The sequence below is a fragment of the Anthonomus grandis genome, chromosome 10 (genome assembly GCF_022605725.1).
Source record: "Anthonomus grandis grandis chromosome 10, icAntGran1.3, whole genome shotgun sequence".
Classification (NCBI taxonomy): Eukaryota; Metazoa; Arthropoda; class Insecta; order Coleoptera; family Curculionidae; genus Anthonomus; species Anthonomus grandis.
The window spans coordinates 18,202,808-18,221,055 of record NC_065555.1 but is presented as its reverse complement, the minus strand read 5'-3'; the positions used below and the strand labels follow the sequence as shown (position 1 = coordinate 18,221,055).

At 33.4% G+C, this 18,248-nt stretch overlaps 2 protein-coding genes and 1 long non-coding RNA gene across 5 annotated transcripts in view; 2 read left to right on the top strand and 1 right to left on the bottom strand.

Moving 5' to 3' along the window:
- Positions 1 to 10,442, bottom strand: part of LOC126741575 (golgin-45) — a 30,724-nt gene extending 20,282 nt beyond the window's left edge. Inside the window, exons 1-5 of one of the 3 annotated variants that reach the window (XM_050448056.1) lie at positions 10,394 to 10,442; positions 4,742 to 5,136; positions 4,322 to 4,532; positions 4,100 to 4,271; positions 3,528 to 3,843 (exon numbers count right to left, since the gene is read on the bottom strand). In XM_050448056.1, coding sequence (XP_050304013.1) covers positions 3,528 to 3,843; positions 4,100 to 4,271; positions 4,322 to 4,532; positions 4,742 to 5,136; positions 10,394 to 10,427 — 1,128 coding nt within the window. In that variant the 5' untranslated portion in view covers positions 10,428 to 10,442. Of the gene's footprint in view, positions 1 to 3,527; positions 3,844 to 4,099; positions 4,272 to 4,321; positions 4,533 to 4,741; positions 5,137 to 8,167; positions 8,314 to 8,668; positions 8,691 to 10,393 lie in introns of those variants that run through there. The other 2 variants (XM_050448059.1, XM_050448058.1) reach the window with 2 other exon arrangements.
- LOC126741582 (uncharacterized) lies at positions 9,628 to 11,088 on the top strand. The gene is made up of 2 exons (XR_007662227.1): positions 9,628 to 10,196; positions 10,689 to 11,088. It is a non-coding gene; the product is annotated as an uncharacterized LOC126741582 (long non-coding RNA).
- Positions 11,089 to 14,260: 3,172 nt separating this feature from the next.
- LOC126741576 (uncharacterized) lies at positions 14,261 to 17,374 on the top strand. The gene is made up of 2 exons (XM_050448060.1): positions 14,261 to 14,803; positions 16,552 to 17,374. Exons 1-2 carry the CDS (start codon positions 14,411 to 14,413, stop codon positions 17,314 to 17,316), a joined length of 1,158 nt encoding a protein of 385 aa, XP_050304017.1. The 5' UTR covers positions 14,261 to 14,410; the 3' UTR covers positions 17,317 to 17,374.
- Positions 17,375 to 18,248: the final 874 nt, after the last annotated feature.

Sequence of the window (18,248 nt, the reverse complement as noted above, 5' to 3'; positions counted from 1 at the left end):
CTATATTTAATCGGATCTGTCACATGTGCGATATAAATTTCTCTCCGGTTCATGTGATTGTCGATATCTTAGTGGATCATTAGGTATATTGCAGTTAATTTAATTTAATTTTGTTGAATATGCGATTATCTTGCCAAACTTTTATAATTGGGTTTTTATATCATATTAATAGTTATTTGCTCTAATTTCTTGAATAACTTTTAAGATTGTGACTTTACTTTTTTTTCTTTTTATTCTTTTAGGTTTGTTTTGTGTTTTTTTTAAACTATATTTTTCATTTTTTTGCAACTGTTTCCTGTTATTGGGCAGGTTGCCTATTGGAAATAAAGGCTTATTATTATTTGTATGTCTTCCGTGCATTATTATTCGTTTTTACTTTATTCCAGTATTTGAAATAATTTTTCATTTCATTTTCATTTTGGAATAATTTTTTATGGCATTCATCTTAGCAAAGATACTTTAAAAGTCGCTTAGGTAATTCAAATAATGTTCAGGGGGAGGCTTGGGAGATAGTAAATGAACTAAGAGGTAAACGGGGCAATATTGTAAAGGTAAATATTGAACCTGATAGGCTGAATAACTTCTATTGTACCATAGGTAGTAACATAGCAAGTCAAATTCAGGGTTTTTCCAACTATGAACAGTTTTTTGAGTATAGGGCTGGACCAGATTCTTTCTTCTTTTTGCCAACTGATCTAGTTGAGCTTAAGTCTACTCTAAAGGAGATAAAGAAGAAAAATACGTCTGGCTATGATGAACTTAATGTACGGTTATTTTTCAATTTACCTGATTCGGCACTGGAGGTACTTGTATCTGCAATTAATCACTCTTTCAATAATGGCCAATTTCCCAATTATCTTAAAGTAGCCAGAATTATGCCTTTGTTTAAGGGGGGAGCTTAAGAATCACCCTCTTCTTACAGACCAATAGCATTGCTTTCCACCCTCTCAAAAATCATCGAGAAATTGGTTAAAAAGCGACTTATGTCATATTTAGCTGAAAAGCAAATTATAAGATCGGAGCAATTTGGGTTTCAAAGTGCCAAGGGAACATCAGATGCAATCTTTTCATTCTTTGAGGCCTTATTTTTTAGCTTGAACGGTGGTGATATTGCTGCAGCAGTGTTTTGTGACTTGACCAAAGCATTTGACTGTGTTAGTCACGAAATACTGCTGTGGAAGCTTGAGCGGTATGGATTCAGAGGTCTGGCTCTTCAGTGGTTTGGGTCTTATTTGCATACTAGAGTGCAGAGTGTTTCTGTGGATGGTGCCCTTTCAAGGGAGCAGCTTATGACTCATGGTGTTCCTCAGGGTTCAGTTCTTGGGCCACTTCTATTCCTCATTTATATTAATGACATGGCCAATCTTAGGATCTCAGGTAAATTCATTCAGTTTGCGGATGATTCAACAATTTTATGGCATGACACGAGTGCGATAAATCTAAATACCACAGTTAACAGAGATATTGATGAAATCAAGAAATGGTGTGATTCCAACAAACTGTGTTTAAATATTTCAAAAACTAGTGTTATGAATTTTAAATGCAATTTAAATAATGTGTTTTTGGAGAATCACATTCTACACAACTCAGACGAAAATAGATTTTTAGGTTTATTTATTGATAATAAACTAAAATTTGAGGGCCATATCACGCAATTGTGTAGAAAAATATCAGCAAATTGTTATGCTTTTAAAGTGGTTGCAGGAGAGGTTGATTTTGATTTTGAGTCCCATTTAAGGTATGGTTTGTGTTTCTGAGGTGCATGCACACATTACTTATTTAATAGTGTTTTTGTTTTGCAAAAGAGAGCGATCCGACGTCTGTGTAATGTGAGCATGAGAGAGTCTTGCAAACAGCTATTTATCACTCATAAAATCCTAACCCTTCCTGCCTTATTAATATTGGAATCTGTTTGCCTCATTCATAAGAAATTTAGAAATGTGAACACAACTAATAGGCATGAATATAGCAGTCGACGAGCTAATAATGTGCCCTTGCCTATGCCTACAAGTTCACTGATCAAAAGAACTTTTATATTTGATGGTAAAAAACTCTTTAATCATCTTCCTGCAGATTTGAAAGGTATAGGTGGCTGGAAACTTTTTAGAAAACGTGTTAAAAAACTCTTAGTTGCAAAGGGCTATTATGAAACAACTGAATTTTTGTCGGATAGATTTTAGTCATTTTTACCTTTTTCTTGCAGGACTTTAGATATATTCTTTATATTTTTTACACCATATCATTTCACCTCATTTATTTCTGTGATTCATTTTTTTTTACAGTTTTACATTTAATAAAATTGTATATTTCGGGAGTGAATAATATTTGTTTGTGTTATACATATTGATACTCTTGACATTACATTAGCTTTGTATGTTTTGGTTCAGAGTCTTGGAGGAGTATTTCTGAAGAATGGGGATGTTGTTGGTTTTACCGGTATAGGTAAACCATATTCATGGAAGCAGAATGCCTTTAAGATGATGGTTCATAGCATGCTAAATAACCTTTATACATGTTTGTGTATATGTTTTTCTTTTTTTACAGCTTTGTCAACAAATTTACTTTTATGACAATAAAGCATATATTGATTGATTGATTGATTGATTGATTGATTGATTGATCTTCCTGGCATTTCCTTGTTTTATAATACAATCCTCCTTATTACTCCTCCTTTTGCCTCGTGTGATTTTTGCCTCTCGGGCGATTGACGTCATTTTTTGCATTAAAAAAATTCTTCCAGGCTTTTGCAGTCTGTCATTTTGCATATTTTTCTGGCATTGAATTTCAGTTGTCCCTCAGACATTGGAAAAAAATTGTTTCAGGCTTGTAGTTTTTCATTTTATTTCATTCTTTTGGAAAATTTTTTCAGTTTTTTCCTTGCGCTTTTTGTGCCAGTATTTGTTTCTATAACAAACACAGTTTCATAGAATGTCTTTTTTTTGCTAGATCAAACACAAATGTTCAACTACATATTATGAATGGAAACATGAATTTTATCGGATAAACCAGAAAAAACACTTTGAGAAGAAACTGGACAATTATGAGTTAACAAGATAAAACTTCCTCAACTCCATGGAAAAAAAGAATTTTCACTATGTTTAAATAAAAAAAAAATAAGAAACGGAATATTATCATTGACAAGATGTTTCATAATTGTTTAAAGATATCGTCAAGTCCATACATAGAAAATGTAATGTAATTAACTTAAGCCTCAGAATAACAGTTTTAATTTGTTATTTTGACGCTCAATATAAAGTTATTTGTTTGTAAATACAAGACATCTACTGATGAACATATTTTCCTCTAAATTAGAAATAATATATTATAAGGATCTCAGTATTTACATGGGACGCAAATAACAACACATTTATTCCCATACTGCTAAGATTGCTAAGACAGAAAGTTGCCGGATATAGGACCTTAAAATAAAGGGCAAAACAAACTTGTTAAATTATAGATTTTTGCAAATATTTCAGCAATGAACAAACCTTAAAGAGGTACAAATCAATTAGTCTGTATAGACTCACCTTTAACGCTAACTTTTCAGCAGGCGTTTGATTACTAACATAAGCATGTTCCATATCAGCAGCATCCAGAGATTTACTATATTCACTCCTTAACTCCACCGAAAGATCCAGATTTGTCCTTCCCAATTCCATCAGATCCCCAGATTTTAAATTTGATCTTTTATTCGCAGATATTTGGTTTAAATTCTTAAATGTTTCAAACATTTGTTTTCGCAAAACAGTATGTTCGTTAAGCATCGATTTTATTATATCTTGTAAGCTGTGGGTTCGTTTGGTGAGGGTCGATTTCCAAGTAGCCAACTCTTCTACCATTAAACTAAAAATATAAGTGGTATGGGTGTAAATTTGAAAAAAAAACAAGGTGCTTAGTTTATATTTTGCGAAACATCAAATTCACAGTGTTAAAACTACTTCTCTTGATCTATCGTTTTCATTTTTTCTATTTTTTAGATCTATTTTTTCATTTCGATTGAAATAAGGCGATGTTTAACAGTTAATAATAAAAAACATTAATACTACAGAGATTGAAACAAAATAATTAAAAATTAAAAGATACACAGTTGTTGTAATACCTAGATGCAAGAAATTTGCTTCTCCAAACCTCACACTGGCCGCTTAACCACTCAGTTTGCTCTTGGTGTGATGTTAAATGGTTCGCCGAGTTTAATAACGCTCTCGCCAAAGAGAGTTTGTCTTCAGTTAAATGCTGCACACGACTTTCGAGATCTTCACCCACAGCGGCGACTACAAAAACTAAATTAAATACCTCCAAGATTCATTCAAAGACATCTCACCTAGAAGGGTTTTAAGCTCATTATTGACTTGAATTTGAAACTTAACCTGGTTTTCCAAATGCGCTATTGTTTCTTTAAAGTTCTTAATGTCTGTCTCATACTCCTTTTTCTCTTTTTCCCATTGTTCCCTGGGCATCACTGCATCTTCTTTTAGTGCGGATATTTTCATTTTTGTCAGTTCTGAGGCTTTTATGTCAGATATTTGTTTTACCTAGGAAGTTTAAGTACATGAACTAATTAGTTTCAAATATGTGAAATATTTATTTTGCATAGATTAATATTAGACCAAGGAAGAAATCACAAAAAGTCTAAATAGTTAACTACAAAACTTGTTTTATCATCATCAGTTTTGTGCATGCCTTCAGACACCAAAAATGTGAGGGAAGAACTAACCAATACAATCAAAATTCAAGAACTTACCAGTTCTTGAATTTCCACATTATTTTTGGATTTTTTAGTTTCAACTGCAACTTCTGGAACAGCATGTGTCTTTACAACATGCATTTTTTTCTTAGTTTTCTGAGGTCTAATACGTTGGACTGCACCCTTGTAGGGCTCATAAGGGATGAACTTTGGCTCTTTCGGTTTCAAAACAACAATATTGGACACCTTTTTGTCTTGAAGTAGGTACTTTGGCACAAGATTAACCACTTCCGCTCCTGGTTCAACCGGCTTCATTGACAACAGCATCTGTTTAAATGTGATTTCTTTGGAGTGTTGGGTAAGGTTTTTGAGGAGGTGTAACTTATTGTCAATGGTTTCCAGGGGTTTCTTTTCCATTCCATCTCCTAGGGTTCTTTCAGGAAGATTTTTGCCTTTAAAGTAAAAGAGAAGGTGAGGTAAATTTTATTGATATCACAGTTGATTATGTTGGATTTACTATTGATGTATATAATAATAAACACATATTCAACAAAATTAAATTAAATTAACTGCAATATACCTACTAACTATAACTTAAACACATGGGTCTTAATCCCAAGGGTAATGATCCACCAAGATATCGACAATCACATTGGAGAGAAATTTATATCGCACATGTGACAGATCCGATTAAAGAAAGAAAGAAAGAAAGAAAGAAAGAAAATGTGCTATATTACGTAAGAATAATCTTGTGTACAAGCATCCTACAAGCTAAAAAAACAAAACAAAAATACAATTTCAAAAATTGACAAAAAAATGAATAAAATTAAACACAAGAAGATAAAACTTTTTGAACATACTTGAATTAAAGATAACTAAATAAAATAATCAATTACTTAATTAAAAAAGTCATCCAGGTTATAATATGCCTTAGCCAATAAAAGCGTCTTTAATTCTCTTTTAAATTTCTTAACATCCGATATATGTCTAACACATAGAGGAACATGATTGTACATTTTTTTACTCATGTAAATTAATGAGTTTTTGGTAAGGGAAGACGCAGGAATAGGTAGGGGAACATCATTTACAAGATGAGTCAAATGGCCAGTGTCAGAGGGTAGTTTGGGAATTATGTGAATAAGAACAGCTGTTTCTAAGATAAAGAGTGAAAAAAGAGTTAGGATTTTTTTAGAAATGAAGAGGGGTTTGCAAGAATATCTTAACTTAGCAGAACACAGGTATCTAACTGCTTTTTTTTGAATAACAAAGATAATGTTAAGTAGCCCCTTATTGGTTAAACCCCAAAAAGGCAAGCCATACCGAATATGAGATTCAATAAGTGAAAAGTACACTGAACGTGCAAACCACCTCTCCCAGCTCTTGTTTTGCCATTCTTACTGCAAAACATCCAGAAGATAATTTCCCAGCTAAATGTAAAATATGATCTTCAAACCGAAGGCGACCATCAATGGTAATTCCTAAGAACTTGCAGCACTCTTTATTCTGCAAGAGGGAATTTTCGTCAAACATCAGACCCTGAACATCGCACTTAAACCCCATAATAGACGTCTTTCTTACATTAAACACGAGCCTGTTGGAAGCACACGACCCTGATAAAATCTGAAGGTCTTCAAGGATACAAGTCTTAATATAATCTGAATTTTTATGGCTCCATAGTATGGTGGTATCATCAGCAAACTGAACCACCTTGCCCTGCAGTTTCAATGAACTCAAGTCATCCACATACAGTAAAAATAACAGTGGTCCCAACACTGAACCCTGGGGAACGCCGCATTTTAGGGATCTAAAAGCAGACAAACGCTCAGACACTGTAACCTTCTGAGTACGATTTGATAGATAGGACTCAAGCCATCGCAACGCTACGCCGCTGAAACCATATTTATCGAGCTTAGATAACAGTATTCCATGATCCACACAGTCAAATGCTTTGGATAGATCACAAAACACTGCCGCCGATGACTCTCCAGAATTCAAGGACACATAGACGCTCTCCAAAAAGCTAAAAACAGCATCATGAGTCCCTCTACCGGCTTGAAATCCAAACTGATTTGTAGACAAAATGCCATTATGATGTAAAAAGGACAAAATTCTGCTTTTTGCAAGTTTTTCAACTATCTTAGAGAGGGTAGACAAAATAGAAATGGGACAGAAATTACAAGGCTGATCCAAATCTCCACCCTTATGAAGAGGGATAAATATAGCGCATATTGTATATAGTGGCGATTTCAACAGGATGTTAGTATGAGGCCTTGGCAGAAAGAATGTTAGGGGATGTCTAGCATTAAGCCCAGGCACCATGAAACGTACACCAGAAAGAAGTATAGGACTATCAATGAATCCATTCAGTAACCCATGCAGGAATTTTACAGAGAAGATCATTCTTCTGAGGTGTAATATGTAATGGATGTAGATTGAAGCTTTCCAATAGTTGCCGATAATCAAGCCCTCTTACCGGATATATGCCATCCTGCCTGAAGGCTAAAAACTTAGCAAATCTAAGCTGAACAGATTCAAGGAGACCAACATGATTCTGATAGAGCGAGTTCCATATAATGCAGCCAAACTCCAGTTTTGATCTCACAAAGCAACAGAAAAGCAGTCTTAATGTAGATTCCAAAGTAAAACTCTGAGAACTTCTAATTATGAACCCAAGCCTTCTCAGTGCTGACTTGACTATGTTGTTGAAGTGTGGAATGAATGTAAATTCAGAGTCAAAGGTGATACCAAGATCAGTAATTTGCTCTAATCTACTCAAAATAGTATTATTAATAAAGTAATTAAATTTTAAGGGTGTTTTTGATCTAGAGTAACTGACCACACTACATTTAGCTGCATTCAAGCCTAACCTGTTAACAGTGCACCATACCTCCAATGTATTTAGACAGTTCTGAAGAAAAACACAATCCTCCAAACCATATACATTTAAATATAGCTTCAAATCATCAGCAAAAGCCAGCCTATGACAAGTGAGTGACTCAATCAAGTCATTTATAAAAAAACTAAACAGGAGGTATATGGTAACTAAGATTTTTTATTTGTAAAAGGTTCTTCAGCCTAATAAATTTTGAGGAAAACCTTAATGCTTTTAATCAGGATAGATAGAAGAAAGAGCCTTTGTGGATTAATTGTGTAAAGCAGACTTAAAAAAATTCTGAGTGTCGAATTTCCTGGCTTTGTAGTGATCAATTAAGTGGGATATTTATAGTTTCTTATAACAAATTCATTATTAGGAGCTAGAAAATGGAATTATAGAATGACAGTTATGTACAAGTTCTAGAGACTGTAACCCAGGAAAAACATGATTCGGTATAGCACATTTATTACCTTTCACATTAAAGGACTAAAAAAAATATATGACTTTCTTCCCTCAAAGAAGTGTAGTAAACATCCTGTTATTGTCATCTAAAGAACTAAAACCTCTAAATGGTAACGGTGCTTAATAATAAGAAAAAAGCTCATTACCTTGATTCATAGTGAAATAACCAACGTTATACTGTAAGCAATTATTATTAGAATAAGCCTAAATGATTAAATATTAAAGAAATGTAAAAGTGGCACAGGACACAACACAAAACTTTCAAAACAATAACATATGCGCTTATGACAGATGACAGACAACATATGGTTGTGACAGATGACACTAACATTTATATGGGAATTTCCCCTGCTCGGACTCGAGGAAGGAATAGAATAATTATTTTTTTTCTACGGGCAGTATATTGGAACATTCATTTTACGATCTTTATAGAATATGGCTGTTGAATACTGGATATATAAAAATCATGAATTAATGAATATTTAACCACCTGAAATAGAAAAATCATTAATTAATGCTTAAGCGCCTAGAAGATGAAATCATGCACTTGGAAGATTGATAGTCAACTCAACTGCCTCTACTATAGAAATCATTAATTAATGATCAACTGCTTAGCTTAAAAGAGTTGTAGATTGATGCTCAACTACCTGGAATACTTTTTCATGAATCAGGAACTTGAAAGACTCACAGTCACGTGCGTGAAAGAATCACTACTTGTATGCTTTCACTATAGAAATCAAAAATTAATTAATATTAAAATAATATTCGTGGTGTCTTAAATATGTAAATTAAGGTCGTTTATTCTTATTGTTATTATTAATTATCAACTTCTTGGAATAGAAAAATCGTAAATTTATGCTCAACTGCCTGCAATATGAAATCATGAATCACGAAATAAAGTCTTAGAATTATGAATTAATACTTATTTCAGACTCATAGTTAAGTGTCTCAATTATGAATCACTACTCGTATGTCTGGACTATAGAAATCATGAATGGATAAACTGCTTAGAATAGGTAAATAGTAAATTAATGCTTAACTGCCTGGAAGATAAAATCATGAACCACGAAACCAAGTCTTTGAATTATGAATTAATACTCATGTAAGAGTCACAGTCAAGTGCCTGAATTATGAATCACTACTTGTATACCTGGACTATAGAAATAAAAAATGAATTATCAACTGCTTGGAATAGAAAAATCACAAATTAATACTCGACTGCCTGGAATATGAAATCATGAACCACGAAACCAAGTCTTTGAATTATGAATTAATACTCATGTAAGACTCACAGTAGTGTCTGAATTATGTCCAGACATACTACTCGTATGTCTGGACTATAAATTCATGAATGAATGATCAACTACTTAGAATAAATAAATAGTAAATTTAATGCTTAACTTCCTGGAATATAAAATCATGAATCATGAACTTGAAAGGCAAGTGTCAAATGTGTGAATTATGAATCACTACGCCTATGGCTGGATAGATAGTAGTCAATAATTGATAAACGATAAATCTCAGATAATAGGCATACACTTGTTAGGCAGGCAGCCATTTTGACCAGCTGTTTTTGACATGAAATAATGATGAGTTATCTGTTTCTATCTTGAGCAAAAGAGAGAAGATCCGAATCATCTTCTCTGTAACGAGGTACGTAGTACGTACTGTACTTCGTATTATAATTTTCGTGACCTTAAAGTAACAACAAAATAATTGAACGTAAAATATCAGCTGATGTTTATTAAAATTTTCCTAATTACATACGGCTCATTAACAGTCACATAACCCAGTGCCAGGAAAAACGTTCTAATTTATTGCAAAAATTGTTTATATTAGCTTGAAATCGCTCATTATAGGTATTAGGACATATTATATTTCTATTTTTGGGTTGTGTTTCAAAAGTGATGATTAAACGAGCGAACGCGTTATCACGCTCCGTTATCTATGAGATATGGCATTAATGCAAATACACTTGTTATTCGGATAAACTGAATTCCTGACCCCCTTATTGGTACTAAATATTTGTACTGCGTTGATTTGATAGTAGAATCGAAGCTTTAAAGGCAAAAATTAAATTGTTGTGATGGGTTGGAACAAAAAACGAAAATATTTCAGTTAGTGTGATTTCGCAGCATGGTATTTATGTAATTATGGCAACAAAAACTTATTTGGGTGAGTGTGTCGGGCATTAAAAAACGTTTTAAACAATTGCTTGATGCGGTAATTTTAACTATGTTTTTGTTATTACATCTGTCAATCATCAGTAATTATTAATTGTAAAAGTTTACAAAGGCAAAAGACCCTTTTGCTAAGTGTTGGAAAAGTTTTTATGAAAAATTAGGTTAAGGAAACGTATGAAAATTACTCACTTTTCACAACATGTAAAAGCGCAAAAGGAAACATTCTGGTTCTAATTAATTGTAGGTAAAGTTCGCATACAAAGATTAAGAACAATTAGTTTGTTAAATATTATATTAAAATAAACAATAAAATTATAACCAAGTGACAGTTGACAGATGTGAAAATTTGTATTATTAATTAATAAGCAGTAGATGGCAGTGCAGCCAACTTAGAGGGCTTTACGAAGTGTCACAAATGTCAACTGTCAAGTGTTAAATATTTTTATATAATAGTTTTTATTAAAATAAACGAATTTTTTTTCAGATAAACGAAGTCTCTGGGTAGCCATAGTTACAGCAATTCTAATTTTGATAATAGTAACTGTAGGAGTAGCTGCCAGATTGCTCTTGGACGAGTACACATCGAGACTAGTAATCATTACCTTAATTATCTTGTTATGTATCATAGGCCTAAGTTCTTTATCGTATTTGGAAGTCCGTAAAAGAACTATAAGGAAGGAAAACGAGAATTTAACGGTGAAAAATGGTAATTTGTATCAAAAGGTTTATCAGCCTAGTGCTCCGAATGATCCGAACTGGGAATATACCAACAGGGTGACTTATCCTGCCAAGTAGTTCAATGAAATAAGTTATGGAATATTTGTTAAGAATTATTTTTAGTTTAAATTCTTTGTATATAATAAAAGGTTATGTATGAACCAAAAGTGGTTTGTTGAGTTATGTCATACTGTACACCACATCCTAAAAAATAAAAGAACAATGTAAGAATGTTTTAGAAGGATCCCGAAAAAGAGGTTATGTTTTACTTTGACTAATTTCTATTTAAACTGTTCAAAAAATGTCCTACCGCTTCCCTGACGACTTCGGGCTAAGGAATATTCGGGTCCGGTAAAGTTAAAGGGACGTCTAAAAACCGATTTTTTTTTTGCAAATTTTTACATAGATTGTTAAGTGTGGTCAAAATATTGATAAAAAAGTGAGGATGATTAGAAAAAATACAAAACTTTGGAAATTATGAAGGTTTTTCTACATACGTTAAATACGTAATTATTGCCGGCTTGCACAATGTTTTTTAGCTCTTGATTTTGCTATAATTAAAAACTATATATAATGGGGCAATTTTGGAACTTTTTGGAGGCTATTATTGTAAATTTATAGCATTTTTTATCGCTTTGTAGTACTTTGTACCCCTTTTAATTACATATTTTGTAATTTACACACAAGAAAAATAAAACAACAACCTTATTGACACAAATGGCAGAGGCTTCAGTATGTCCCCAGTAGTATTTTTTGGTTTTGTCTGGAACACTTTTTAGTTAGATGGGTTGGTTGTGGACTCAATTTTAGATAATAAAGGCATAATATAGTTAGATTTTACATTACATGAACAGGTGTTAAAAAATAGGTATTATTTATTTAAATTATTTGATATTTTATGTAATTTAATATATAATATGTATAAATTAAAAAAAAACATAATTTTAAATATTTAATTATTAATAGGTAAATAATAACGATGAGGTTTAATGTAGATTAACTTATAGTCAAAACAGTAAATATCTTTTAATTAATTATAGGGATAAGGAATAGGAATTATAGGCACAAACACGACTACCTAACCCACTATTTAGCCCCAACCCAAGGTTCCAATTCCTTTTTACAATCCCAACTCCACATGTGCGCCAACCACACAGTCCCATGTGCGTCCGCCTTCTATGCGCACACGGGGCTGCCGCCCCGTGGGCATATTTCATGATTATATAAATAAACAAATATTTATCTATAATGAGACAGGACATAAAATTACGATAATCGTACTAGTACAGTAGCCACTCCTAATAAATAATATTAGTTGACGTAAGTGACATTTGACAGTCTTTTTTTATATATGAATAAATCCGTAGTTACATATTTGATATTCCTGATTTGCGTGTGGAAATTTGTGTTTATGACCTAAAGAAGTGATGTAAATCTTTCTAAGTTACAGAATTTTGTTACTTTAGGCTTTAAATTTAAATTAATAGAATATACAGGGTGTCCCATTAATAATAGTAAATATTTTAACAGCAGATTTCTCTCATAAAAATAATGAGGTTAGGTTAAATTTTTCTAGTCCGAAAATGAAATGCAACCAAGATACAGGGTGATAAACATTAAGTTTTTTCTCTTAAATTTTTTTCATAACTTAAGCATTTGTTCTTTGTTTTTAATTAAATTTGGTATGTGGGGGTTTCTTTATATGCCAAAAATAAAAAAAAATAAAAAAAAATAAAAAAAAAACATGCTTTATTGTTATTAACAAAGAAAAATTGTTCTAAACAAAGCTGCTGTTCCAACTTGGAAAGACACAAACACAAGCCGACAACCTCGCTTTTTACTTGTGACGACACCCAATCCGGGAGCGAGAGGGATTGGTGGGAAGCGAGGACCGAAGAAAGAAAGTGTAAGACAGAACGACTCAAGACACCGGCGCATACGCATATATTTTAAATTTCCTTTTAATTTACGTTTATTTCTATTACCCAATATTAAGTAATTAGTTATATCTAAGGCCGATGTTCTTTGTACAGTTTACTTACATCGAATATATTCATTTATTTTGTTGAGCTAAGTGTTTGACTGGTCCTTCAAATTACCGCAAATCACATCAGCTACCTTAAATTACTACCACTAAACTTAACCCCTACACCCCATACACACTCGAGTTCCAAAACAAACATCAGAAAACAATACATAAGAACAGCAGAAAAAAAATACATAAAAAGTAAATTAAATTCCATAATTATCCCCTCACTTGAGTATAAGACAGCAAAGAATTCAAACCATTCAAACAAATCAAATATAATTCATATACTGTAAATTTACACTTAGGGAAAATTAGAATGTGTCGTCATGTCGAATGTTTTATTATAAATTTCTATTCTGCAAATGTTTTTCCTTAAAACAGGTATAACTTAAAAATGTCGCTAGGATTTACCGTTCTCGAGATATTTGGACTTAAAATTTGCAATGCGCTCAAGAAAAAATAAATGTTTTTCTACTTCAAGTTGAAAAAAAAAATTAAGTAGGCTGTGTCTAACAAAAAAATTAAAACAAACAAATTCACTGTCACTATCACGATTTATGTTTTTTTAGTTACTATGGCGCGTTATAGCTCACACAATTAGTTACTTTATTACTTTTTATTGCGTTATTTTTGTTAGTTATTAATAGCTCTGTTATTAATTGTTCCTTGTTGCGTTAGTGTTAGTTCCAGTAGTCTTTATTTATCACTTTAGGTTAAGATGCCTAGACATCAATATTTTTCTAATTCGGAAATGCGAGATATGGTTTGTGTTTATACCCAAGCAAATTACAGCGCTCTAAGAGCTTGTCGACGTTATGCGCAATTGTATCCAAATAGGAGGCAACCAGATTTTAAACTCTTTAAAATCGTTTATCAGAGACTTGGGGAAACGGATTCATTCAGGCCAAAGCGAGATGTTGGGCGTCCAAATAGACGTAATGTGGACCAAGAAAAAGTTTTAGTCCAGGTTGCTGAAAATCCAGAAATAAGTGTAAGGCGTATGGTGGCAAGAACTGGAATTAGTAAGTCCTCAGTTCTAAGAATTTTTCATAGTGAGCGTCTTTATCCATACCATTTTACGCCAGTACAAAATCTTTTGGATACAGATCTTCCAGCGAGCTGAAAATTCTGTTGGAAATATTAAGCACTGAATATAGGAATGATTCCAATAATTTCCGTACATAAAGGTCTAAGATTCCTAAAGCGGGCCATTCATTAGCGGATTGGTTGGCCGGATCGGTCTGCCCTGACTTGTCCGGCGACCGATCCGCTAATGAGTAACATTGAAAGACAAGGCGCGCACCGGTCAGGGTCGGGTTGTGAGTTCGCCGATCGGATCACTGAACCTACGACCCGACCGCGACCAATCCGTGCGAATTTGTGTATGTGTGGGTACCGCAGATTTGTCCAGTGTGACTTCAGCCTGCAGCAGTTAAACGTGCGCTAAAAGTGAATTGAAAATGTCTTTCGAAGACAACAAAGTTTTTTGGGAAGAATTTATTCTTCTATATCAAGAAAATCCCTGCCTTTGGGATATCAAAAGTAAAGATTATCGCAACAAGCAAAAGAAAAATGCTGCTTATGATATTTTAATTAACAGTTGCAAACCACTTTTCCCAAATGCAAACAAGGAATTTGTTATAAAAAAGATGTCATCATTACGGGCATCTTTCCGGCGGCAACTAAGGCGGATTAATGGCGCTAAAAGAACAGGAACGGGGGCAGAAGATGTACCAGAACCTACGTTATGGTACTTCGATCTATTGTCGTTTCTTATGGATCAAGAAGAGTCTCGTCCAGCAGTGTCTTCGATATTAGACGACAATAACATCGAGGAGAACTCACATATCTCAGTAAGTATTTTTTTATCTACCTTGTTTGTATAATGTAACTCAGAAAAAAATTAAAGTCGTTTGAAAGCAAGGGCGTAGATATGGGGGGGGGGTAAAGGGGGTAATTACCCCCCCCCCCAGAATAATGTATTTATATTAAAAAATATATATAAGTATAAAAAAAATAAATTAAAAAATTAAAATTAATAACATTTGCAACAGTGCTAAACTGAGATTAAATCTAACATATGTATATACCGGGTGTTTTTCAAAAGTGGCTCACCCCTATAACTTTTTTATTTTTTAAGATAAAAAAATGAAATTTGGCAACAGTGTATGGGTCATTGAGATGAATTAAATGGCGTATTCAATTATTTTTTATCACTTCCGGTTTGACCGGAAATGACCATAACTTTCGATTTTTAAATGGGACCCTCTGTATATTTTATTTTTATTCGATAGAAAATGTCATTCTGCGTACAATGACACCTATATGTCAACTTTTGACATATCTGTTAAAAAATATTTAGGTTTTTTAAATTCAATCTAGAGTGCCATTGACTTCGTTAAAATCGTTAATTTAACATCAAGTAGCCCTAGAAAAATATAATTGACCGTCTTTTACCCATACACTGTTGCCAAATTTCATTTTTTTATCTTAAAAAATAAAAAAGTTATAGGGATGAGCCACTTTTGAAAAACACCCGGTATGTTTGTATAATATGTTATTGTAGACTTATTTGTACCTACATACATTAACTTCCAAAAAAATTACCCCCCCAGAAAAAAATAATATCTACGCCCTTGTTTGAAAGAGGTGGTGGATTAAAAAAAAATTATAATAATTATTATTTAATGAAAACCCAAAATTCACTACTTTACGTACTTTATTTAAATTAGACATAAATGAATTTATCAGTGTACAAATCTATCTTGGAAGTCGACGGCACCAGCATTATTGTAATATTCCTTGTATCCATTTCGTACCATTTTGGCGTCAATAGTAGGAACGTCGTGCCTAGAAATATCCAGTGACGTTAGTTCTGAATTAGTGTGCCTATCGTCACCTAATAAAACAGTTCCAGAGTTAACGTCTTCTCTATCAATATGATTAGGTTGAATATATGTAGTACTCTTGCCTCGTAATAGGTTATGTAAAACACAACAAGCCATTACGATGTCGTCAACTGTCTCTACTTTGGTAGCTACTGGTGTTAGCAAAAACCCTAAATCTATTGGCCAGGATTCCAAACGCATTTTCGACTACACGACGCGCACGGGAAAGTCGATAATTGAAACATTTTTCCCCATAGTCAATTCTGGTGGTGTGTCTGTAGGGTTTCATAAAATTCGTCATAAGACTGAACGCTTCGTCTCCTATAAACACAAACGGCAATTTGTTTCTAATTCCTGCCATACTGATTGGCTCAGGCAGTTTTAAAGATCCTTTTGTCAATAAACGGTAAAAATCTGTATTCTTGATGACACCGCCGTCTGATATTCTACCATTCGTTCCACAATTAACATAAATAAATTCATAATTAGCATTTACGATTGCAAATAATACAACGCTAAAGAATCCTTTGTAGTTATAAAAGTATGATCCACTACCTGGCGGCTGTTTTATTGCTATGTGTTTGCCGTCTGCGGCTCCTAAGCAATTTTCAAATTGCCACATTTTCTTAAACTGGTCTGCTATTTGAAGCCATTCCTCTTCTGTTGAGGGAAACTGGAAAAAAAAACTAATATCGGTTAATTGTATTTTGCAGGACACTGATTCACACACACAAGACTCAACTCAACCTTTGGATAGTTCACCAGTTTTATCACCTGCAACATCTCAGAGCTCGACATCAACTTCTCGTAACAAGCGAATTCAGAAGTCAGAGAACACCTGGACAAAGAAGAAACACCAATTTTTGGATGCCTCCCTTAAAATTTTGCAAACAGAGACTGCACCCCCACATACTGATAAAGAAGAATCGCAAGAAATAACATTTGGCAAAAATATTGGCCAACAGTTACAGGAGACTGAAGACAGACAAAAGATAATAGCCCAAAAATTGATATCAGATGTGCTTTTTTATGCTAAATTGGGGAATCTTACTGATTCTTCTAGTATTTCATTCACTCACCAACCAGCACCTTGTCAAAGTGTCTCTTACGTACCACCAGCACAGCTCTATCAACCAACATATACCAATAATGTTACACCTTACACTCAGCCCAATGCAGCAGAAGTCTATCGACCAACCTACGCCAATCTTACATCTTTCACTCCTCCAAATGTAGCACAAGCCTATCAACCAACCTACACCAATCTTAATACACCTTCCACTCAGTCAAGTGCAGCACAAATCTTCCGACAAACTTACATCAATCATACAACATCCACACAACCAAACTCAAATGCGGCCGGCTTACCTTTTACCTCTCAATCAGAAGTGTCCACACCTACAACTGATGCAGCTGCGAAAACTACAGATCATGTTTTCATGGATGAATTTTTATCTTTTGACAAAGCAAAGAACTAATAACAGTTAGTCATTAATTTGTAGCAGTAAGCAAACTCAATAAACAAACTTTCCATTTTTTCTTATTTCTACATTCCTTTTAACATGCAATTATTACAGTAAAGTACTTACCCGCAAGTATTTTTCCCAAAGGGACATGTATATAGCACGACACGTTTCTGGAATGATTTTTCCAAGTAACTGAGGAGAAATTATACACGAAAACTTTAAGTCTTCGTAACTCCTCCCTGTTGCCAGTAATCTCAAAGTTGCCACTAACCGTGCTTCAGCAGTAACTGATTCTCTGAATACAGTATTTTCCCTTTTTATAAGAGGTTCTATTAACATTAATAATTCTTGAAATGTGTTATAATCCATTTGTGGGGTCGTAGTTTTCTCGCACAGGTTTGAGAAGTGAACTAACAACTGATGTTTGCTTGAAGGACCATATTTATTTAAAAAAGGCACAACACATGATAGGACCGACAAAAGGGTGCGCAGCCGATAATGGTTTCTTAAATTCCCTGAGTTTTATTAGACTTAAAAGATGAGATGACGCTAACGCTACCGAGACAGGGACGAGACTCTCATAACGCCTACACGGCCGGCCGTCACAAACATTTTCGACGTTGTCACGTAGAGCACATATTAATATGGACTTATTAAATATGAATGGTTAATAATATAAAAAAATAAATATCGTTTAGTTCCTAACATAGTCCCCCTCTTGAAAGGCTATGACTTTCAACAAAATCAATACAATTAAACTACTTATTGGTTAAGGTAAGTACTAAACACTTTTAAACATCTAGGTAAGTATCCTACCCAACCCCATGGACACGAAAAAGAAATTAAATTTAAATTCATACTTATAAATAGATTTAACTTAAATTATAATATTAGTTTTAATTTTAAACAGATTAATATCTTAATATTAAATTCACATTCACAGA

What these genes read in the sequence shown, in the direction of transcription:
- LOC126741576 (XM_050448060.1), top strand. Translation starts at nt 14,411, where the DNA reads ATGTCTTTCGAAGACAACAAAGTTTTTTGGGAAGAATTTATTCTTCTA. An exon ending in AGGAGAACTCACATATCTCA is followed by an intron (nt 14,804 to 16,551) that starts GTAAGTATTTTT and finishes TGTATTTTGCAG; the next exon opens with GACACTGATTCACACACACA.